General features: G+C 33.4%; 1 protein-coding gene across 1 annotated transcript; it reads left to right on the plus strand.

Annotated features, from left to right (window-relative positions):
- Positions 1-21,024: 21,024 nt before the first annotated feature.
- Positions 21,025-22,844, plus strand: LOC103492876 (uncharacterized). Its single transcript, XM_051082585.1, has 4 exons — positions 21,025-21,915; positions 22,021-22,226; positions 22,334-22,602; positions 22,666-22,844. Exons 1-4 carry the CDS (start codon positions 21,025-21,027, stop codon positions 22,842-22,844), a joined length of 1,545 nt encoding a protein of 514 aa, XP_050938542.1.
- Positions 22,845-26,036: the final 3,192 nt, after the last annotated feature.

Raw genomic sequence — 26,036 nt, forward strand, 5'->3', positions numbered from 1 at the left:
ACAACCTAAAGGGTTTGTTGATTCTGAATTTCCTCAGCATGTTTACAAGTTTAATAAAGCCTTGTATAGGCTAAAGCAAGCTCCTAGAGCTTGGTATGAACGCTTAACAATTTATCTGGGTAATAAAGGATATTCTAAAGGTGGGACTGACAAGATATTATTTATTAATAGAACCAGCAGTGATCTCATTGTGGCTCAAATTTATGTTGATGATATTATATTTGGGGGATTTCCTAAAGCACTTGTTGATAACTTCATTAACATCAGAATTCGAAATGAGCATGGGTGGAGAACTATCTTGTTTTGTGGGATTATAGATAAAATAGAGAAGTGAGGGCATATTTATATCTCAAAAGAAGTATGCCAAGAACATAGTCAAGAAATTTGGTCTAGATCAGTCTCAACACAAAAGGACTCTAGTTGCGATGCGATACATGTTAAAATTACCAAGGATATTAATTTGAGTTGATTTATATGATGAGTAATGAAGAGAACGAGATGGTGATTTGCGTAATCACTGTATTCATTAGAAGAGTATGAAGGAGTCGTTGAGGAGATTCACGCATGAAGACAGAGGGAACCTGAAGTAAGACGATATTGAGAAGGGTTACTCACGCATTCAGGGGGGGGTCTGAAGTCTAAAGTTATTTGTCATGTTAAATAGTCATATAGTTGAATAGAGTCTTCTGTTGTATCAATTTATTTCGACTAAGTGTGAATCTTAATAAAATTACTCATTAGGATTGTGCACAGCTCCCTAGACGTAGGCATCATTGGCCGAATTGGGTTAACAAAGTTTCTTGTGTTATCTCTTATGTTATCCCTCTAGCTATTACAACAGTCAATAGCTTTAGTATTAATTGAAGGTTTAACTAATTATCTCACATTGTGTTTTCATATACTTTAATAATTGTCTCATTAAAAACATTGCTAGGAAGATCCAATGGAAAAAACCATAGTTAAGAAAAGAATGTAGTATTTTTACTCTCCCTCGTAAGTACATCACTTGAATTCTCCGAATGTCACATTTCAATGTTGTGCTTAAGCTTTTCAAATGTCGGAGTTGGTAATTGCCTTTGTAAATAAGTCTGCCAGGTTGTCTTTTGAAGAATTTTGTTGAATATTGATGTCATCATTTGATGCTTTGTCTTCACATAAGAAGACTATTGGCTAGTTTTGTACATCATCAATAATGCTGCATGATTTAAAGTAGTTGTTCTTATTTGCTTTATAAGCTGCCGTAATATAAAAAATCTTCTATATGTACTAAGTAACTTGTGTAAGATCTAGCTTGCATGGGTTAGATAACTTGCATCTTCATAATCAACTAGATCACAATTAGATCTATTAGAATAAAATAAATTCACATGAGCTAATAATTTTTAAATTAAACATAACATAGTTTAATTCTACTTCAATATTTTTGGAGAAATGTTTTTTTTATACATAACAAAATTAATAAAGATATTACAACAGGTAGTGTATAAACTAGTAAAGATATAAGTACACTTATTTCTCAAAATCGTGGTTCTTCAAGACCTCAAGTTCTTTATTATCTTTCTGATACCATATGATGTAATTTTTTTTTCACATGGCCAAGTGAATGAACCTCCCTAGGAAAGTTCAATGATATAACTAGTCAGATTTCATTTGCTTTATGGTTTATTTGCAAAAGAAAAAATGTATAATCTCAAATTCTTTCTAGAGAAATTCTTTTGTCTTTGAAATCTCTTCAAAAGTTTCTACTCAAATCATTAAACTGTGATTTCTTTTAAAAGCATATGGACAAATAGAGGTTATTTTTATACCCTCATATCAACAAAAATGTAGTAAGACGATGATACGTCTGGAGTATTTTATAACTCTCTTATTATTCAATCATAGGATTTTATAACCTTTTAATTCTTCAGGGATAGAATTATTAATAGATTCATATAAATGTATAATGACTACATCCATAAGGTGTATGTTAAGCTTTTCATACACAGTAAGATATGTTAGATATCTCATGGTATTGTATCCACTATAGAAGAATATGTACCTCTCATATAACCAATACCAGTTCTTTGCGATAATTATTATGGAACTTGTCCCACTTTCTATTTGTTTTTCTTACAAATACTTTACTTGTATTCTGCATGTTCGACATTCTTTAAATGTCTAACTAGTTCTCACGATTTGAAACATAAGTTTATTTTGATTGGATTGTTTATTTTCACATAAGTCAATCATTTCTATGTTGTTGCGACATTGTTCAATATGTCTAAGAACGTACACTACTAGGAAAATAGGCTTTCTTGACGATTGATTTTTTTCTTGACAGTTTTCGGTAAAAAGGTCAAGAAATGGGTGGTTTAATAGGAAAATTGTTAAGAATTTTGATGAAAAGGCAGAGGGGGGCAATTTTCAGAAATCTTGACGGTTTTAAACCGTCAAGCAATATGAACTTTTTTCTTGACTGTTATAAACTGTCAAGGATTATCTTTTAAATTCTTGACGTTTTTAAAACGTCAAGATTTATTATAAAATCGACATTCTTGACGTTTTTCAAACGTCAAATAATATGTAATTATACTTTACATTTTTAAAAAGTCAATAAATATCGATTAAATACTTGACGTTTTAAAACGTCAAAAATTTTAATGAAAAAGCGGAGACTGAGTAATTTTAAAATTTCTTGACATTTTTAAAACGTCAAGTAAGAGAATTTTCCGTAACGTTTTAGAAACATCAAGATTACTAAATAATCGAAAAAAATAAAAAAATAAAATCTTTTTTTTTTCAAAAAACCTAATTTCTTTTAACTTTTTAAATAAAAAACTAACTTCATTTTTTTAAAAAAAAAACCTAAACCCCCAATTTTCCCTCATGCGCCCCTCACTCCCATTTCTCTCACAAAGACCCAAGCCCTTACACTGTGTCGAACTGTCGAAAACGCCTTCGACGAAAACCCCTCTGCTGAAGAATGCTGTTGACCCACGACTCCTCTGTCGAATAATGCCAAAGAACTCGAAGAACCATGACCCCTCCACCGAAGAACTCAAAGAACGTCGTCGACCCACGACCCCTGGGCCGAAGAACGTCGAAGAACGCCTCTGCCAAAGAACCCCTCCGCCGAATCTGTTGATTCTTCACAACCACGTGTGCCGCCACAATTCCATCTGAAAAGCTTACCCAACGTCGCCAGATTCTGGTAATTTATCATATATATATATATATATATATATATATATATATATATATATATATATATATATATTTTAGGTTGTGTATTTGAGTTTTAATTCGACATGTTTGTAGTACAGTAGCGATTGGCAATATTATTGGATTATGTTGCCACTTACCCTAACATCATTCATCCCTTTCTTCACCTTTTCCTTACTTAAATCTATTTCATTACTCCACAAAATTATTCTCAAACCATAACCTAATTAACACTTAAAAATTTTGATCTATAATTGTAATTACCGTTCAACTTTAGAGGTATTTGTTTTGCAAAATGTCCTCTAAATAATAAAAAGTGTTACATTTGAAATTATGAAAGAAACTAATTAGGTTTGCAGTGTTTAGTCTATTAGCTTGGAAGATGAGGCTCAAAAGTCAATTGTAGCTTTATTGTTTCTGACTTATATGGGATTAGAAAAGTGTAGTAGGTTAGGATAAATGAACTATGATATAGAACAAATATCATTTTGGAGATCTTGTGTGGATATAATAGATCTTGTGTGGATATAATAGATCTTGTGTGGATATAACAGATCTTGTGTGGATATAATAGATTTTGTGTGGATATAATAGACTTAGGGGATAAATGAACTATGGTATAGACAAAAGATATAACGTTTGACATTTTAAATATATTAATCTTTTTTGTTTCGGAGAAAAACAAAAGAGTGAATGAAGATATTTTTGTGAATGAAGATATTTTTGGAAGAGTTTAATGATATATTTTTGTTTGAAGGAGAAAAATAGAAAAGATGCAACAAGAGATGGTTTAGGGGAAAAGCTGACTTAGTTATCCATTTGCAGCAATTAAGCAAAGCAACATTCCTTAGTTCCTATCAGATGATCAATACCAATTGAGACTTGATAGAATTGTAATATGAATTTGATTTATTTCTTCCTTAGATACGTGTCTTAGATTTACTTAAGTATTTTACTGAGTAAAGTGTTTGAATTATTATCCTTGGTGTATTTGTTAGGAAAGGAACTACTTAAGTTGTAGAATTAGTTTGTTCATCCTTATGAATTAGTTGTATTTGTACTCATTATTCCTATTAATTAACCTTTTTTGTTACCACAATTATGTATATAGATTATTTAGTCTTATTAAGCGAATGTTGTTCAATCTCCATATTTGTTTTCTCTTTTAATTATCTCAACAAGACTTTTTCAACTAATTTAATTTACTTTATTTGTCAATAGATTTAAAATTGTGGATAAATCATGGATGCACAAAAGTAGATTATCCAAAGAATATGAGCTGGGTGTGGAAAATTTCATCAAATTTGGATTTTTGAATACAAGTACCTCCTACATTCGTTGTCCTTGTTTGAAATGTGGGAATTGTGAAAAGCATTGTAGAAATATTGTTCGAGATCATTTATATGTTAATGGTATTGATGAAAGTTATAAAATTTGGTTTTGGCATGGTGAAGAACTTCCTAACTCATCTTTCTATGGAGAATCTTCAAAGTTTGACACACATACATGTGAAGAGAATGATTTTGTAAGTGTAAAAGAAATGATTGAAGTTGCTCATAAGGAGTATTCAAAAGACCCAAATGGATTTGAGAAGTTGCTTATTGATGCTGAAAAACCATTGTACGAATGATGCAAAAAGTACACCAAGTTGTCTACTCTAGTTAAATTGTATAATTTAAAAGTTAGGTATGGATGAAGTGATACCAGTTTTTCAAAATTACTTAAAACTTTGAAGGAAATTCTGCCAACTACCAATGAACTTTCAAAGTCATTGTACAAAGCAAAGAAAACATTAGGTGCATTAGGAATGGAATATGAAAAGATTCATGCATGCCCTAATAATTGTTGTCTTTATAGGAAACAATTTGCTAATGCAACTGAATGTCCTGAATGTGGTTAATCGAGGTGGAAAAACGTTAAGGATAGAAATGAAGAGAGAAAACAAATTCCCTCAAAAGTGATATGGTACTTTCCACCCATTCCACGATTCAAAAGGCTATTTAAAAGTATTGAATGTGCTGAAAACCTGATTTGGCATGCTAGTGAAAGAATTGAGGATGGTAAGTTACGACATCCAACAGACTCTCCAACATGGAAGTTAGTAGACTTTAAATAGCCAGACTTTGGTTCTGAACCTAGAAATTTTCGTTTAGCATTGTCAGTTGATGGAGTAAATCCTCACGGTGACATGAGTTCTAAATACAGTTGTTGGTTGATAGTGATGATTATTTATAATCTTCCACCATGGTTGTGTATGAAAAGAAAGTACATGATGCTATCAATGCTAATTTCAGGACCATAACAACCGGGGATGATATAGGCACATACTTAGCACCACTAATTGAAGACTTAAAACTTTTATGGGAAAATGGTGTTGAATGTTATGATGTTTATCGAGAAAAAGTATTCAACTTAAGGTCAGTTTTGTTATGGACAATTAATGATTTTCCTGCATATGGTAACCTCAGTGGATGTTGTGTTAAAGGGTATAAGGCATGCCCAATTTATGGAGATAATACAAATTCTATAAGGTTACGACATGGGAAGAAAATAGCATACCTAGGAAATCGAAGATTTTTAGCAGCGATCTTCCGTACCGACGACAAAAAAAGTCATTCAATGGTAAAAAAGAACTTGGTACAATTCCAGAATCACTTTCTGGGGAGGATGTGTACTTGAAATTGAAAGATCTGGAATTTCCTAAAGGAAAGAAGATACATAAGAACCTATCGATGAACAGAAGTGAAAAGATTTGTTGGAATAGGTTATCTTCCTTTTTTGAGTTGCCATACTGGAAAGATCTTCATGTTAGACATTGTTTAGATGTGATGCACATCGAAAAAAATATTTGCATGAATATCTTAGGTACGCTTCTTGATATTCCTGGTAAAAGTAAGGATGTGTTGAATGCTAAACGCGATTTAGTTGATCTAAAACTTCGACCGGAGCTTGCCCCTATCAGTAGTGAGAAGAAAATATTAATTACTCTTGCGTGTTATACTTTTACAAAGGAAGAAAAACGATGTGTTTTGAAGACTTTGTCAAAAATAAAGGTTCCCAAAGGTTACTCTTCCAATATTAGAAACCTTGTGTCAATGAAAGATTTAAAACTTAATAGTTTAAAATCTCATTATTGTCATGTGCTCATACAACAGTTGTTTCTCATTGCAATAAGATCGGTGCTACCGAAACATGTTCATTATGCAATAACTAGGTTGTGCATCTTTTTCAATTCTGTATGCAACAAGGTGTTAGATGCACAACAATTAGACAAGTTAGAAGAAGATATTGTGGTAACATTGTGTTTATATGAAAAGTATTTTCCCCCTTCATTCTTCACAATCATAATTCATTTCACAGTACATATAGTTAAGGAAGTCAAACTTTGTGGCCTTATATATCTTCGATGGATGTATCCTTTTGAAAGATTCATGAAAGTCATCAAAAACTCTGTGAGGAATAGATATCGTCAAGAAGGTTGTATTGTTGAAAGTTATTTAATAGAAGAAGCTATGGAATTTTGTTATGATTTCATATCTGGAGTAGATCCCAATGGGCTTAGGACTCACAAGTCACAAGATTATTTAGACACTTCAAATATTGGTAGGCCGTTGTCCATAAGAGTTCCATTCAAACCTGAACAAGAACTTCTACATCAAGCTCATCGATATGTCTTGGAAAATACAATTGATGTCCAACCATATATGGAGTAAGTTTATTCATTGCTTTCTTCATTGTTTCATTGACTTTTATATAATTTATCTAACTATATTACAATGTTTGGATGATGACTACAAAGAAAACATATAAAGGCTTTGCAACTACAATATCAGAATAAGTCTAAAAACCATAAATGACTTCAAGAGGAACATAACCGAACGTTTATACATTGGCTACGAGAAGAGGTATAGTGATGAACCTTGTAATTTAGTTATACATGTTATGTGTTGAACTTGAAATAAGAATTCTCATGGTAGGTATCAACTGAGCTTGAAGTTGGAAATACTGAAGTTTTAGATAACTTAAGGTGGATTGCTCATGGCCCTCATCCTTTTGTTATTACATATAGTGGTTATGCAATAAACGAACGTCGCTATTACACAAAATCTTCTGAGAAGGATCGAAGTGTACAAAACAGTGGAGTTAGCTTAGTTGCAAAAACAATGCAAGTGTCTAGTTCTAAAGATAAAAATTCCATCATTGGAGATATGTCATTCTATGGAGTGATACAAGAGATATGGGAACTCAATTGTAATACGTTTAATGTTCCGATGTTTAAATGTGATTGGGTTCAGAATAGTGGTGGTGTTCGAATCAATGAACTTGGTTATATTTTAGTTGATTTAAATAGAGTAGGACACAAGTTAGACTCATTTATACTAGCAAGCCAAGCAAAGCAAGTGCTTTATGTTGAGGATCCAAGTGATGTTAGATGGTCAGTTGTACTCACTCCACCACAAAGAGACTTTAAAAATAGATATAATGACAACGAACTTGGTGATAAAATACTTCGGTATGAAGGAATATTCAATGATATGCCAGATGTCGATTTAAACAATGACTTGGATGACAATATCTCAACGTACGTATGACCAAATTGTGAAGGCACATGGATACCTATATAATATTATAATGGTATGTTTTCAAAATTTCAAACAACTAGACCATAATTTTATTATGTTCATTTATCTCATTTCATTATTTATTGTTTAAAATTTGTATATCATGCTAATTGTTTCTTCATTTTAATTGACAGCCTTCGCATAATATCATATGGACGATTTTAATGAAGAACTTGTTGTCGGAGAGTTGAATGCAACAGTTGAAGAGATTGATACTAGAAATGAAATCCCAAAAGAGTTGAAGTGACGACGAGGACTTACTATTATGTTTGATGTAACTCACATTAGAAGTTTGGGAGACAAGAAGGTAGTGAGGTACAATGAAGACGGAGCACCTATTGGTGAAAATGGAGCCAAGTTAAAGTCTTTCATAAGGTCTGCAACCTATTATCATGTTCCTATCACATATACGTCTTGGAAAAGTGTGCCTACAGAACTGAAAGATAAGATATTCACTACAGTTGAGGTATATATAACTTTAATGTGCTTATTATATTGAGAATGTTCTTGCTGTATGGACACTTGATTAAGTACTTTTAATTATTTAGGCTGCATTCATCATTGATCCAAGATCTAGGAAAAACGTTCTCCAAATTGCAGGTATTTCGTTTCGTCAGTTTAAGAACCGGCTAACAACGAAATTCATCATCCCGCATAAAGATGAACCACAACTGCTTCAAGTTCCACCTGAAAAGAATTCCTTCATTGAGCAAAATCACTGGGAAGAGTTTGTAAGGTCAAGGTTATCTGAGACCTTTCAGGTATGAATAACTTTTATACATGAAAATCATTTGGAAGAATATTTGCTACTTTCTCATTAACAAATACATTTGGATATAGAAAAAAAGACGATTACAACAAGATAGATGATCGAAGAACAAATACAATCATATAATCTCAAGGAAAGAGTACTCCAATCTTAAGGAGGAAATGGTAAGATGTTTAGATGCTTAAGGAGGAAACTCCCATTTTTGTAGTTTGTTCTTTCTTTGTTGCCGAAGAAACTTTATAGAATTTGTTTTAGACCATATCATAAGGGATTAGATTTTTGGGATGTCTGTTTAATATTATTTCCTTCTTGTTTGGTTTGATATCTGGTGTAATGCTCCTATTTGCTTAAGTGGTGGGGTGGGGGGTTGTTTGTTTCTTGTAAGGCTTTGTCATTAGATGGTTTATTTCAAATTTTGTATAGTTTGTGGAGTTTCATAAAAAGTTGTAAGTTTGCTTTATTTGTTTTTGTGGATGCGTTGGCAACTATAGTTGTATAATACAGCCCCTTGATTCTCATGTTCTTTTGTTTGTAATATTAGAAATCTGTGGAATTCTTGTTTCTATAGTTTGTCTCTATAATTTGGTTCATTTGGTTGATGCAAATGTTCTGCTTATTGGGAGCATGTGGGTGACAAATGATCTGATGTCTTTTTTACTTCTCCCCTTCTTCCTTTCTCACATTATGCACTAGTTTTAGAGTTCTATTTGGTTTATTTTGATTAATTAGACTGTTACTTGGAGGATATACTGAACTTGAGTGAATTTTGAATAGATATACATGGCTGGTTTCTGAAAATAGTTTTGAACATACCATGTCTCCATAGAACGGCTGTTGTTTAGCAAGTTGTTGTTACTGTTTGCATTTTTTATTTTTACATAAACAAGTTTGATTCTTTTTCTGGAATCAGTAGCAATATAGCTAAAATGGAATACAAGCTAATATGTTTACCACTTGAACTCCATGTTTTCGAATGAAGAATGAGGGTTCAAATGAAGTTGATATTGATCGAGCTAAAATGTGGAAGAAAGCTTGAGTTAACAAACAAGGACAGTACAACAACGACGACATTCAGCAAGTCGTCCATAAAATAGTAAGTCATTACATGCAAACCACACATTTCAATTATCTATTACATAAGCAAGCATTTCTATAACTTACATTAATTTTGCTATCTTTTTAGGATGAGATATCAATGAATACAGATTCATCGTCTGTGAATAGACACTATTCGAATGATATGTTAACCCAAGCATTGGGTACAAAAAAGCACAATGGTCGTGTGCGTGGGGTTGGTGGATACGTTACTTCGACAACGTACTTTCATTCAGTTAAGAAAACATCAAAAGATGAGGAGAACACTCTAATTGAGAATGAAGAACTTCGAAGGCGAGTTAGTGAATTAAAGGCACAAATTCGCTCAAACTTGTCTACACCATTGTCTGCACACGGGAGTTGTTCAAGGCCAATAATGTTAGAGGGGATTGAAGAGAAGGGTAAGAGAATAGAAGTGGAATCGATCAACAAACCAAAAGAGAATGAAAAGAAAGGGAAAGAGGTGATGAAGATGAATGAACCAGAGTTTGACGTCTTGAAGGTATGTAATCCACTATTAAACTAGAATGTCTAATATTGTACGTCTTACTGAATGTGGATGTTCTTGAATTAGGAGAAAGACTTAATAAAAATGCCTATGAAAAAAGAAGTTGTATGTGGTCGACATCAACTTTGCCATTAGCGTTGAAGTCGATTCTCAGATATGCTGAGAAGGTAATGGAGAAAGATTCCAGCATCACTTTTTCACTACCCGCTGACATTTGGCATTAGTCAAAAGAGTTCTGTGCTTCGAGAGGATATCATTGATCTTTGTAACATGAACGAAGTCAAAACGTTTACATTGGTGACCTATATGATGTAAGTCAATTTTATTTCTTTGCATCTAAATTTATGTATCTCTTTTACGAATTTATATATTTTGTAGATACTTGTATTCATCTGTTCTTGGTTCGAAAGAAAATGTGCAGTATGTCTTCGAGATCCATCCCCAATCTCTTCTGGAAACACACAAGAATCTCGAATTCGAAACTTATGTAGTAGATTGATGGTGTCAAAAGCAAACCCAGTAGTTCTTGCTCCTTTTAATCCCGAGTAAGTTCAATTAGGGTATTGGTTGCATTGACAATAAAATAGTACTTACATTTTTGTATAATTAGGGGTCATTGGGCACTGCTTGCCATAAATGCGTATGAGGATACAGTGTTTTACCTTGACTCTCTAAGGACGACATCCAAAGCAACTACAAGATATGTAACTGACACGTAAGTTTCATCTTCTATATCATGTAGTGCTGTTAATTCTATTGCATGTACAATATTCTAAGATGTGTGCAATCTTATCTTGGCAAAACAGAGGAATAGCGATAAATCACTCGCAAAAGAATATTAATAAAAGCAGGAAACAATCTTTATGGCGAATAGTAAAGGCAAGTATAAATATTTAAATTCATTGTATTTTCTAGATTACTAGCAATTAAGATTAGTCTGTTATTCTAATTTGTTGTTTTTATAGTGTCCACTACAAGTCGGGAGCACTGCGTGTGGATATGTCATGAAGTATATGAGAGAAATTGTAAATAGGGGAAGCATTGTCATCTCGAATTCGGTATGTCATATATGAAACTATTTCTTTTGTGGGTATAATAATTTTCATGAATACTCATTCATTTATTTTGCATGTCTACAGATTGATACACGAAAACCATACTCACAGACCGAGTTAGATGAGGTGCGGGTTAAGTTGGCTGAGTTTTTGGGTTCGTACATATGATCTAGGACTTATTTGTCATCTCTGAAACACGAAACTTTATTTTTTGTGGCTGATTTTTTGAAATGTTCATATGGAGGGAGAGGGAGAGGGGGGTTGATTGATATACTTTTAAGACTTTGTTGAGGTATAGGGTTTAGGTGAATTGTTGATAGGTGAATTGTTCATATGTAGGGGGTTGCCATTATGAAACTTTATGTATTGGGGATGATATACTTTTGGGCTAGGTTAGTTAATTAGATGATGTTTAGTTCAATTCTTAGAAATTTACTGAAATTGTTTATATATATATTGGTTTTGTAAATGATATATGAATATGATGCAAAGTTTTGGAAATGATATGAATAGATGATGTTGAGTTGCCATTTGATGAATATTTGTCGTTTTTATGTAGTTGAATTCTTGAACCAATGGGAGCATAATACAAGAACAATAACATAAATAAATTAAAATTAAAAAAAATGGAAAATTTCTTGACGGTTCTGAAATGTCATGAACAATAAATTTCTTGACGGTTTGCAAATGTCATAAACAACGAAATTCTTGACGGTTTCCAAATGTCATTAAAAAGTATACTCTCGACAGTTCCCCAATGTCATGAAAAAGAATACTCTTGACGAATACAAAATGTCATAAACAATCACTTTAGTGACGGTTAATAAATGTCATGAAAAAATACACTCTTGACGATTTTAAAATGTCGTGAATATTTGTATTGTTGACGGTTTTTGTCATTCATACTCACGTTCTTGACGGTTCTGAACTGTCATTAAAACTTATACTCTTGACGGTTCTAAACTGTCATGAAAAATTGAATACTTGACGGTTATAAACTGTAAACGTTCACAATTCTTGTTGTTTTTTACAACTGTCAAGAAATTTGCCTTTCTTAACATTGATTTCAACGACAGTTTTAAAACTGTCAAGAATAATCATTCTTATTCTTGACAGTTTAAAACCATCAAGAGAGTCAGTTTTTGTAGTAGTGATATTACTTATTTTCATAAACAATATCGTGAGCAACTTTGAAAAACAGTAAAAGATAATCAAGGACCCTTCAGTTATGACTACAGCTAATAATATACGTGATAACTAGTGAGACAGCATAAGAGAATAACACATGAGACTTTGGTAACCCAGTTCGGCCAATATTGCCTACGTCTAAGGAGCTGCGAACAGCTCATATGAGTAATTTTATTAATAGTCACCATAAACATCAAAACATCAGTATAGCTTAAGTATATCCCAATACTATAACTATATGACTTGTGAATTAACATCAGACTCCAGGCTCCCCCTAGAATAAAAAAGACTCCCGTCGACAGCGTCTGATGGTCAGGCTCCTCCTTTCGTTTCAGTCGCAGCCGCTTCAATCACCAATCAGAAGATCAGTCTTCGTAATCAGCACCCAAGCCTTTTTTCTCTATCTTTTCGCACACGTTTCAATCCTCTTCAGAGAACATATATAACCCAACTTGTATCTTCTAAAATATATAAGATCCCTAAAGAAGATGAACTTATTTTATATCTTGGAGATAAATAGAGGGATTCCATAAATGTAGGAGAATCAAATATTCATTGATTATCTTCTCTTAAATATATCATTCTTTTAATTTAAAAGATATTCTTTTAGACAAACTACACTTCAACAGTGATATACTTATTTAAAATTGTCAAGAGAGTCAGTTTTTGTAGTAGTGATATTACTTATTTTCATAAACAATATCGTAGCAACTTTATATGCAAAAATGTTGTCAATTTATTTAAGTATGGTTCCATTTCTTGTCATGACATATAATTTTATCGAGATCTCTTTACCATCCTTTTTTTACTTTAAGATTCTTATGAGTACTTATATTCAGGATTTCTTCTAGAATATCCATGTTCTTAGTTGATCATTGATTGACTATTTCTTCTTCAAGGATCTTTCTCTTTGGAACTCACATTTGCTTATCACACTTCAAGCGCGTAGTATTGACAATTTGTTGCAGTAGGATATCATTCTTAGATGGTATCTTTGTAACCACTATAACTCGATCACTTTCTTACAATTAGAAATGTTCTGTAAATGCATCTACGTTTGATTTGATATCATTTTATTCCAAATGAGATATCTTTTGAACTCCTAGTTCAAAGTAATCTGTATGATGATCAAAATGAGACAATACTTATGCATTTTATTTAATTTATTTTTCCAACATTTTCTTAATTTCTCCCCCTAATGTTGGAAAAATTGTCTCATTAATGACAACTACCAAATTGCATAGTAAATATATCATCCATCAGGAGTTTAATTATTCCATCATCTTAAACATGATCTCATACAGATTTAGAAGCTTTTCTATTCAAACATAAGCTACAAGATGTTTGTTCACTTGTCTCAATCAATTATCAAATGTTTGGGATGCAAATTCACTAGCATTCTTAAAACAAAATAATAAGTATATCTATGACCATTAATAAGATGCACCAACAAGAATTAATAAGCCATGAATCTCTTCCAAAAGCATGAGAGTTTCAATTTCAAATTTTGTTAGTGAGAGTTTGATAATTAACTTGTTGAGAACAAGAGACCCTTGACAATTTATTACATGAAATGATCTTCTAGTTCTTCAATGGATGTCAATCTATATTTTCAATCTTTCTTTATTAACCCAAAATGAGTCTCATGTCAAATAAAATTATATTTGGATCAATGAACTTCAAGTTAATTGTTGCATATATATCAATTACACGAATGTGTGTGTAATATAATTGAGAAGTAAAAGTAGATAAATTTTTTATATATCTACCCACAGAAGATTATATATAATATATGCATATCATGTATTATTCTTATAATCAATCTCTCTAAATATGATATCGATTGCAACATATACCTTTCCAATTTACTAAACTTCTCTTTGATAAATTTACAAAGATAGTAAAGTATATCAAGATTATCAATTAAGACTATCAAATCTTGAAGATGTATTGTTTAGTTTTAAGTATAATATGCAAAGATTTACTATATGCAACACGTAAATATCAATTATTCTTATTCTCTCCAAGAGATTAAAAGGAAATTCAAATATTTCATCCATACATAAATGGGCAAAAAGAATAACCGTCTCGATTGTAAGTAATTTGTGATATCCAAATAATATCATATTTATAAGGTTAAAATAAAAACTATGATCTCTTCGAGAGATACAAATAATTTATCAAAGTTTCCTTTCATACATTACTCTCCTTTTCATCGTTAAGGATTTTAATTTTTTTCAAACAGACTCTTAATGTACGACAAGTACAAGATTATTGTATCTTTTCCAAACATATTTAGAAAATAAAATTCTCATATGGTTCTAATCAAATAAACCCTTTTTCTCTATTAACATAATTTTGATCTAACTAAATATTTTAACATTCACTTCAGGGAATGCTATTAAATTATTTGATCAAAATTCACCATTTTTTTAATAGAAACATATGCTCAATATATAATATAATATTTCAAACATTCTCTATCAAATTGTTATTGTAAGAGAAAAGATGTTTTAATTTGTGCAACTATTGGTGCACGACAAAAACAATGAGCACTAATTGATTTATGCAACTTCAAGTGCATTAAATCAACATTGAGTTTAAGAAGTAATTAACTATTATACATAAATTTCATAAACTTTGACATCAAATATATATAATCACTACACATAAAATTTTTAAGATTCAAAAAGTTCACATGAGAATAATTTAAATATTCAACAATCAAATAAGTTTCGATATAAGCATGACAAACAAAAAAAAATTTCAAGATAATATTGAATACTGTTGAAGTGTTCTTTGTCTAAAAAAATATCTTTATATTTAAAAGAGAAGATATATTTAAAAGAGAAGATAATCAATGAATATTTGATTATCCTATATTTAGGGAATCTCTTTTATTATCTCCAAGAAAATAATAAGCTCCTATTCTTTAGGGATCTTATTAAAGATATAAGTCTTATACATATCTGGATATGTATGTATATATATGTGTTTTGAAGATCGTGAAAGGGTGCGCAGAAACAGTGAGAAAAGTCGTGTTGCTGATACTAAGAACTTTTGATTTATTATTGAAGCGCCCGAAACGAAAGATAGCTTGTGTTATGTCTTCTGAAACATAATGACTACCTAAAGTAGAGATCTGCAGATGAGTAACATACATAATGAATCTGTGGTTGGTTTGATTAATAATAGAGTCACACATATGTTCAGGGGGAGCCTGACCATCAGACGTTGTTGACGGGAGTCTTCTTTATTCCAGGGGGAGCCTAGAGTCTGATGTTAATACTAATGTCATATAGTTATATTATTGAGAAGTATACATAAGCTATATTGATGTTTTGATGTTTATGGTGACTATTAATAAAGTGACTCATCTGAGCTGTGCGCAGTTCCCCAGACGTAGGCAATATTGGCCGAACTGGGTTATCAAAGTCTCATATGTTATTCTCTTCTACTGTCTCACTAGTGATTACTTACATTATTAACTGCAGTCGTAACTAAAGGGTCCTTGATTATACTTTACTGTTTTTTATTTGGTATTAGAGCGGGTTGAGGAATCATGAAGATAATCAGAGAAGGACCATCTGTATCACGTCCTCATGTCCTAGATGGTAAAAACTACTCATATTGGAAACCTCGGACGATCTTCTTCATTAAGACGTTAGATGGAAAAGCTTGGAGAGCTCTTGTGGTGGGCTATGATCCTTCTATGGTTACCGTGAATGGTGTTTCAGTTCCAAAGCCTGAAATTGATTGGACCGATGCTGAAGAGCAAGCATCCATTGGGAATGTCAGAGCACTTAACGCGATATTCAATGGTGTTGACCATAACATTTTCAAGTTAATAAATTCGTGCAGTACAGCCAAAGAAGCTTGGAAAACCTTAGAGGTAGCATATGAAGGTACTTCCAAAGTAAAAATTTCTAGATTACAGTTGATAACATCTAAGTTTGAGGCATTAAGAATGATCGAGGATGAATCAGTGTCTGATTACAATAAGAGAGTGCTTGAAATTGCAAATGAATCCTTTCTGCTCGGTGAGAAGATACCTGACTCTAAAATAGAGCGAAAAGTACTTTGATCCTTGCCTAGAAAAATTGATATGAAAGTTACTGCCATTGAGGAAGCTTATGACATTACGACACTGAAACTTGATGAACTGTTTGATTTGCTTACGTTTGAAATGGTCACTGTCGATAGAGAAAGTAAGAAAGGAAAGAGAATTGCTTTTAAATCCACACACGTAGGTGAAGAGGCTGTAAGTGACACTGAAGCAAACATGGATGAGTCAATAGCCTTATTAACAAAACAATTCATAAACGCCCTTTGAAAATTAAAAAATACGAATGCCACAGGTATGAATGCTCAAACTTCTAATCAGTATCGAAGAAGAAATGATGATGGCACTACCAGGAGGAACAATGAAAATTCTGATAGAAGAAGTGATGGTTATATCAAGACAAAGGAAGGTGACAGAAGGATTTTCAGGTGTAGAGAATGTGGAGGAGTTGGTCATTATCAGGCAAAATGTCCCACATACCTGAGAAAACAGAAGAAAAACTTTCGTGTCACACTGTCGGATGAAGAATCTGGTGATAGTAGAGATGATGACGGAAACATAAATGCCTTCACAATACGAATTATAGATGAGAACTCTGATGATGATAGTGAATGTTCTGAAGAAAGCAAAAATGATGACCTGACAATTGAAAAGCTTGAAGACTTATGGAAAGAAGATTATGAAGCAAGGGCAATACAAAAGGAAATGATATAAGACCTTATAGAAGAAAATGAACGTTTGATGTCTATAATATCCTCTCTAAAGTTAAAACTGAGAGAAGTTCAGAATGAGAATGATTAGATTCTAAAATCCGTTAAAATGTTAAACTCAAGAACGGAGAATTTAGATTTAAAACTTAAGTCTGGACATAATGGTTCTCATAGACATGGGTTGGGATTTGTGGCCTCTGCAAGTAGACTTAAAGCTACATCAGAAATCAAGTTTGTTTCTGCCTCAATGGGAGTTGAACATGAAACGATTCATACAGAGACTGGCATTAGGACTACTGTCAAATATCTTGGGAGAACGTGTTACTATTGTGGTCGAAAAGGTCATATCAGGTCAATTTGTTATAAGTTAAGGCGAGATCAGCTGCAACAACAGAAATACTGGAATAGAAGGCATGCACAACCTCGTACGGTCTGGAGAATTAAATCTGCTGATAGATGTAAGATTGCTTTTACATCCGTTCAGACCACAGATGATGCATGGTATTTTAATAGTGGGTACTCCAGACATATGACTGGAAACAGATCCTACTTTACAAACTTAAAAGACTGTGTCACCGGACATGTTACCTTTGGTGATGGTGCAAAAGAAAAAATTATAGCTAAAGGCAATATAAACAAAAATCACTTACCACGGTTAAATGATGTTATGTATGTGGATGGACTAAAAGCAAACTTGATAAGTGTAAGTCAACTATGTGATCAAGGCTACAAAGTTAGTTTTAATGATGTTGGTTGTGTTATGATGAATAAAGAAAATCATAATTGTATGAGTGGTAAATGACAGACTGATAACTGTTATCATTGGAACTCAAATACGTCAGATACCTGTCAGTTGACAAGATCAGATCAAGCATGGCTATGGCATAAAAAGCTGGGGCATGTCAGTGTGAGAGGCTTGGAAAAGATTATTAAAAATGAAGCAATTGTGGGAATTCCTGATTTAGAAGTAAATGGAAATTTCTTCTGTGGAGACTGTCAAATTGGCAAGCAGACAAGGTCTACTCATAAAAGTCTGAAAGAATGTTATACTAACAGAGTCTTGGAATTGTTACATATGGATCTTATGAGTCCGATGCAAACAGAAAGTCTGGGAGGAAAGAGATATGTGCTGGTAGTAGTTGATGATTACTCAAGATATACTTGGGTCTGCTTTCTCAAAGGCAAAACAGATACTGTCGAAATATGTAAAAGTCTGTGTTTAAAGCTTCAACGTGAAAAAGAGAAGAAAATAATAAGGATCCGAAGTGATCATGGTAAAGAGTTTGATAATTAAGGCTTTAACAGTTTCTGTCTATTAGAAGAAATACACCATGAATTCTCTACACCTATAACTCCACAACAAAATAGTGTAGTAGAAAGAAAGAACAGGACGTTACAGGAAATGACACGTGTTATGATTCATGCCAAAAATTTACCTCTATGTTTCTAGGCAGAAGCTCTAAATACTGTCTGTCACATTCATAACAGGGTAACTATTAGAACTGGAACGACTGTTACACTTTATGAACTTTGGAAAGATAGAAAGCCAAATGTTAAATACTTTCATGTGTTTGGAAGTACATGTTATATCTTAGCTGACAGGGAATACCATCAGAAATAGGATGCTAAGTCAGAACAAGGAATATGTCTTGGGTACTCTCAGAACAGCCGGGCGTATAGAGTCTTCAATAATAGATCTGGGAGTGTGATGGAAACAATCAATGTAGTTACAAATGATCTTGATTCAGCTATTAAACAGATAAATGATGAGGAAGATGAGACTCCTAACATGTCTGAAGCTAGAACTACGAGTACTGTAGAAGTTTCTAAAGTTGATAACCCATCTGATGATCCAGGAAAAAGTTTGGAAAAATTATCAGAAGAAAGTATCACTAAGAAATCAGAACTAATTCCATCTGCTCATGTGAAGAAAAATCATCCAGCAAGCTCTATTATAGGTGATCTGTCAGCTGGGATGCAGACTAGAAGGAAAGAAAAGATTGATTCCATGAAGATGATTGTTGATTTGTGTTATACTTCCACCATTGAACCTTCTACTATTGACTCTGCTCTCAAGGATGAGTATTGGTTAAATGCTATGCAAGAGGAGCTACTCCAATTTAGACAAAACAATGACTGGACATTAGTTTCAAAGCCAGAAGGTGTAAACGTTATTGACACCAAATGGGTATTTAAAAATAAGACTGATGAAGTTGGATGTGTAACGAGAAATAAAGCCAGATTAGTAGCTCAAGGGTATACTCAAGTTGAAGGTATTGACTTTGATGAAACTTTTGCTCATATTGCTCGACTTGAAGCCATTCGATTATTACTTGGTATATCATGCATACAGAAATTTAAATTGTATCAGATGGATGTAAAGAGTGCTTTCTTAAATGGATATGTGAATGAGAAGGTTTATGTTGCTCAACCAAAAGGTTTTGTTGATTCCGAGCACCTGAAGCATGTGTATAAGCTCAACAAAGCTTTATATGGGTTAAAGCAAGCTCCAAGAGCTTGGTATGAACGACTAACTGTTTACTTTAGAGGTAAAAGATATTCTAGAGGAGAAATTGACAAGACCTTGTTCATACACAGGAAATCTGATCAACTTTTGGTTGCTCAAATTTATGTTGATGACATCATATTAAGAGGTTTTCCTTAAGATCTTGTACATAATTTCATTAACATCATGCAGTCAGAATTCGAAATGAGCATGGTTGGAGAACTTTCATGCTTTTGGGGCTTCAAATTAAGCAAAAGAATGACGATATATTCATATCTCAAGAAAAGTATGCTAAGAACATGGTTAAAAAGTTTGGGTTGGAACAAAATGGACTCCAGCTGCGACACATGTTAAACTTACAAGAGATATCGATGGTGCTGAAGTTGATCACAAACTCTAAAGGAGTATAATAGGCAGCTTATTATATTTAACAGCAAGTCGACCTGACATAGCTTATGTTGTGGGAATATGTGCCCATTATCAGGCTGATCCCCGCATCTCTCATCTAGAAGCCGTTAAACGAATTCTTAAGTATGTTCATGGGACAAGTGACTTTGGAATGATGTATTCCTATGATACCACCCCCACTCTTGTGAGATATTTGTGATGCTGATTGGGTAGGTTCGGCTGATGATCGAAAAAGTACGTTTAGAGGATGTTTTTTTTAGGAAACAATTTAATCTCTTGGTTAAGTAAAAAGCAAAATTGCGTCTCTTTAGCTACATCAGAAGCTGAATATATAGCAGCAGGAAGTGGTTGTACACAATTGATTTGGATGAAAAATATGTTGCATGAATATGGCTTTGATCAAGACATTATGACGCTGTATTGTGACAATATGAGTGCAATTGATATATCAAAGAATCCTATTCAACATAGTTGAACCAAGCACATTGATATAAGACATCATTTTATTCGAGAACTAGTTGAAGATAAAGTAATTAAGCTTGATCATATTCGTTCCAATTTACAATTAGCCAATATCTTCACTAAACCTCTGGACGCTAACTCATTCAAATACTTACGTGCTGGTTTAGAAGTGTGTCACACTTAACTTCATGATTAGCTATAAAGACGATGCATGTCTCCACATTCCAAATCTTTAGAAGTGTTAGCGCTGTTTTCGGATTAAATGGATGTCTTTTCGACAGATGGAGAGTTTTTCATTGCATTAATGGGTTTTTAATTTCTGATTATTTGAACTTTCTCTGACTATTTAAACTAAGTTCATCTTGAGTCATTACACATTCTGAAGTTGATACAACAGTTGAAATTTCTCATCGGTTACTCGAATCTTATTCGTTATGGTGAATACTCGCAAAGGGTCTTATATGCCTAAGCAGTTTGAAGATGCACCTAATGTCATTACTTCTTCGCCTCCTCCAGTACAACATGCAAGGGTAAGAGGTCACCGGTTCAAAAGCACTCCTTTTCAGAGACCCTATCGGCTTCCGTCTGAAAAAGTACAGGGAGAGGCCTCTAGTAGGTTGCAGGAATCTTTACGATCTGAGGTTGTGCCTGAAGTTGGTGAGTCTTCCGTTCCTGGTTCTCTTACTGTGCATGCACATCGAGCTTTTGAGGCCATTGTATCGGATATGGATTCGGATGATCAGGATGATGTTCCGTTAATTCGATTGTTAAAGAAACCCTTAGGGCCAATTATATCTGAGAAGCTCCCTTCTGATCCCCCGGATTCCATTCACTCTCAAGAAAGCTCATCAACAGAAAGGGTATTCATTCATACTCTAGGAGGCCTTCGACGACCACCAGCTATGCCTTCAGGTCATTCTCCCTTTGTTCACCCTCCTCGATCAAAATTACTTGCTTCAAAACCTGATATGGTGCCTGCACACATTCCTGGGTTCACTACTGCTGCACATGAGGAACAGGCTGATGTTTCTCGAAATGAAGATCAGTGTGCTTCTTTTGACCAAGCTGACATACCTCCTAAAGACATTCCTCCTCCTACTAATGATCTCATTGCTCCATCACCTGAAGGAAGGCCAGAATCTCCTAAAGGTTCTAAACCTCCAAAGAGAAAAACTCAACAGGCTAGGAGAAATGTCACCACCAAAACAGGCAAAAAGAAAGTTCCTGTGAATATTCCATCTATTCTCATTGACAAAATTTCTTTTCACCACGAGGAAAGTGTTCAACGTTGGAAGTTCGTGGTGCAGAGGAGAATTGCCCACGAGGTAAATATATATGACAAACACCAATCCTGCATGAGTATCATGGATCTTATCCATAAGGCTGGTTTGGAAAAAACTATCTCGAATGTTGGTCTTTTTTATCCCCAGTTAATTAGAGAATTTATTGTCAATCTGCCTGATGAGTTTAATAATCCAAGTAGTCCTGATTATCAGACAGTTCATATTAGAGGGTTCAAATTTGTAATTTCTCCTACTGTGATTAATGGCTTTCTTGGGAATATAGTTGATATTGACTGCTCTCCATCATGCCCTACTACTGAGGTTCTAGCTACTGTCTTATCTGATGGGACCTTGTCTACATGGCCTGTAAATGGAATTCCTCCACTGCTCTCAGCATCAAATATGCCATCCTGCACAAGATTGACATTGTTAATTGGTTCCCTTCCTCACATGCCTCCAGCATATCTGCTACTTTAGGTACATTTTTGTATCAAATTCTCAATGATGATAAAGTAGATACGGGTGCCTTCATTTACAATCAGCTGTTGAGGTATGTTGGTTCTTTTGGGGTCAAGGTTCCCATTGCTCTTCCGTGGTTGTTCTCCAGTCGGTTACTTCACTTGAATGGAGTTGTGCTTACTGCAACTAATGTTCCTAGACCTGAACCTAAGACAATTGCTCTCAGCTACAGACCCTTTCAAGGCAGTCATGTGTCTGATATTGACCATGGTGTGCATTCGACTCGTGGCCCATGTATTTTTGACACTACTGACTAGGATGAGTCTGCTAAAGGCTTCTATGTGGATCGTGAGTTGGCTGCTCGTATTGTTAATTCATTGACTGCTGAATCTCGTGCACTGACTAACTCTATCACTCTATTGTCTAAACGTCGATTAGAGGTTGATGCTCTTCTTCAACATCTGAAGTCTTTGGCACCATCTACTAGTCGTCGGCAGCCATCATCCGGTTAATGACATTACTTTTCTGGTTCAAAGGGGGAGTGGATGTAATGAAGATGTTTTGTGGGATGTTATGAAGTCGTGAGATGTGTCTTTTGATGTTTTTTTTTTTTGCCGAAGGATAATGTTGTTCTGGCTCTATTCTTTTGATGATTGTAGTCTTTGTTTTGTGACAGATGTAGTTTGATAAAATATTTTGACTCCTAAATGAAATGTCTTCTGTCTCACTAAGAACTGAAGGTTGCGGTTGACTGAAATGACTCTGTGGTACTGCTGTTGTTGAACCAGAAACGAAATTCTTTTAGACAAAAGGGGGAGTTTGTTGAAGTGTTCTTTGTCTAAAAGAATATCTTTATATTTAAAAGAGAAGATATATTTAAAAGAGAAGATAATCAATAAATATTTGATTCTCCTATATTTAGGAAATCTCTCTAATTATCTCCAAGAAAATATAAGCTCCTATTCTTTAGGGATCTTATTAAAGATACAAGTCTTATACATATCCGGATATGTATGTACATATATGTGTTTTGAAGATCATGAAAGGGTGCGCAGAAACAATGAGAAAAGTCGTGTTGCTGATACTAAGAACTTCTGGTTTATTATTGAAGTGCCCGCAACGAAAGGTATCTTGAGTTATATCTTCTGAAACATCATGACTACCTAAAGTAGAGATCTGCGGATGAGTAACATACATAATGAATCTATGGTTGGTTTGATTAATAATAGAGTCATGCATACGTTCAGGGGGAGCCTGACCATCAGACGTTGTTTATGGGAGTCTTCTTTATTCTAGGGGGAGCCTGGAGTCTGATGTTTATACTCATGTCATATAGTTATAGTATTGAGAAGTATACATAAGCTATATTAATGTTTTGATGTTTATGGTGACTATTAATAAAGTGACTCATCTGAGTTGTGCACAGTTCCCCAGACGTAGGCAATATTGGCCAAACTGGGTTATCAAAGTCTCATGTGTTATTCTCTTCTACTGTCTCACTAGTGATTACTTACATTATTAACTGCAGTCGTAACTAAAGGGTCCTTGATTATACTTTACTATTTTTCAAATACTTATTCTCATATTTGAAAAATAAAAGAAATATATCACAATTTTTGTTAAGAAGAATGTAATTCAATTAAGAAAACAAATATTCTAATTTAAACTTTCATATAAATTAATTATAAAAACATCTCAATCAAATATTTCAAATATAAGATTAAATTTAAAATTGTGATGTACTAATTTGCAATTTATGATAATAGTTCTTAATCTAAATGCATAACATTTTGTATGCAACAATTTTAAACATATACCACATACAAATATAGATGGTTCTAAGAGTTAAATTTAAATTACATTGATTAGAATTTAAATTTCATAACTTTTTTTAATTATTATTTACTCAAACTTACATAGCAACTTGGAAAAAGAGTATCCTCAACAAATATGAAAAATGTCGTCTAAAATAGTAACCACATACATATCTATACATATACTTCAAATAGAATTTAAGTTTGAATATATACTTATTCAACACATATGTCATGATATACATAACTCATGCACCCAAAATTTAACATAAAAAAGTTTTACCATGAAACTTAGGGGTGTTCAAAAAACTTCGTAACTCGACCAACCCGGACTACCCAACCCAAACCGTAAGGGTTGGGTTGGGTTAAATTATGTTTTGGGCTGGGTTGGGTTAGAGAATTGAAAAAAAAAGATGGGTCGAGTTGCCGGGTTGGGAATTAAGGGTCGGGTTAACCCAACCCAACCCGGTTTATGGGTATATATATATATATATATATATATATAACCGAAATTGAATCTTTTGTTTTCAATTTTTCATTTTAGAAGAGAAGTCGTCGCAGTGTCGCACGTAACTTTCAACCGACAAGCGACAACCCCATCGCCCATCCCCCTTCGCGGCCGCGCATCCCAAGTTCCCAACTTCGCACGATCCCTTTGGCATTCAATCCAGCAATCCCTTCGGCGTTCAGATTCTGGCGGCCTTCACAGCTTCAACTTCCAGTGGTTCTTCAATTTCTTTTCATCTCCCGCATTCTAGTCAGCGTCTCTCCAAGGGTTCTTCATTTTGCCCAAGGTTTGTTCTTCGTTCTGACCTAACTTTCATTTTTTTCTAATTGTTTTGTTTTGTTTTTCTTTTTTTTTTTTTTTTTTTTTTGCTTTGAAAATTACTGTGGAAAAACCCTTGGCTTGTTGCATTTTGGGGTTTGTAAAACCAGTAAAACCAATCTGCATCATCCTGCTCAGTAAGAGAGTAAAAGGATGTCAGATATTAGTAATCACTTTGAAAAAGCTTAAAAGTTCGATCAGAAGTAAGAAAGAAGACATGGTTATTATTAGTAATGAATGAGAATCAATAACAAATGGTTCAGCAACAAATTCACCATTCTCAAAAGAAACATAGAGAGATGTCAAGTAACCTTCAGTATACCACCCTTAACCATAATCTTGGAAGTTGCGTTTGCACTGCCATTAGAAGCCTATAAATAAGTGCTTTCCCTTGTAATTTTATTAATTTAGTCTTTATTTGCTTTGTAATTTTATTAATTCAGTCTTTATTTGCTTTGTAATTTTATTAATTCAGTCTTGCTTCAATCACTTGTAAAAAAGGAAATCATTATAGAATTTTCTCTCAATAAAACCCTCTCTATTTTTTTATCTCTCAATTTTTATCCAAATCTCTGCCAATTTTGTTTGTCATCCATGGAGGGGTAAACTTCTTTGAAGTAAAGGGCTTATGGGTTTGCTTCTTTTTGAGAAATTTCCAATTATTTTCAAGTCTAGTATGTCTTGGTTCTTTAATTTTCTTCAAGAAAGCATGATTTTGATTCTGTAAATTTTAGTTTGAAAATCTAATCCTTGTTTCTTGAATATATGAGCATGCAAGGTTTTCCAATGTGCAAGGCATTGAGTTTTTGTTTGAAAATTAAAGTTGAGTTCTTGAGTTTTTGATTTCTCATGAATTTAAGTGAGGCATGTTAATCTTAGTTAAATGTTGTTCTAAACTTGCAAGAGTCTCTTTGTTTTTCAAGCAAATCAAATTGAATTCAATTCATCATTTCTATGTGGCCATGACTAATAAAATTGAGTTCAATTTAAGATTATTTCTAAGTATGCAAGATATTAGTTTCTTAATGGAATTAAAAAGTGAATTGTAGCCCGAATTTCCTTTT

The sequence above is a fragment of the Cucumis melo genome, chromosome 1 (genome assembly GCF_025177605.1).
Source record: "Cucumis melo cultivar AY chromosome 1, USDA_Cmelo_AY_1.0, whole genome shotgun sequence".
Classification (NCBI taxonomy): domain Eukaryota; kingdom Viridiplantae; phylum Streptophyta; class Magnoliopsida; order Cucurbitales; family Cucurbitaceae; genus Cucumis; species Cucumis melo.

Bases quoted from the DNA above. Each gene is read 5' to 3' on its own strand.
- LOC103492876 (XM_051082585.1), top strand. From the start codon at position 21,025: ATGGTGAATACTCGCAAAGGGTCTTATATGCCTAAGCAGTTTGAAGAT. The intron at 22,227-22,333 runs GTCTACATGGCC...ACATGCCTCCAG, and splicing joins GTCTTATCTGATGGGACCTT to CATATCTGCTACTTTAGGTA. The intron at 22,603-22,665 runs GTGTGCATTCGA...AGTCTGCTAAAG, and splicing joins TGTGTCTGATATTGACCATG to GCTTCTATGTGGATCGTGAG.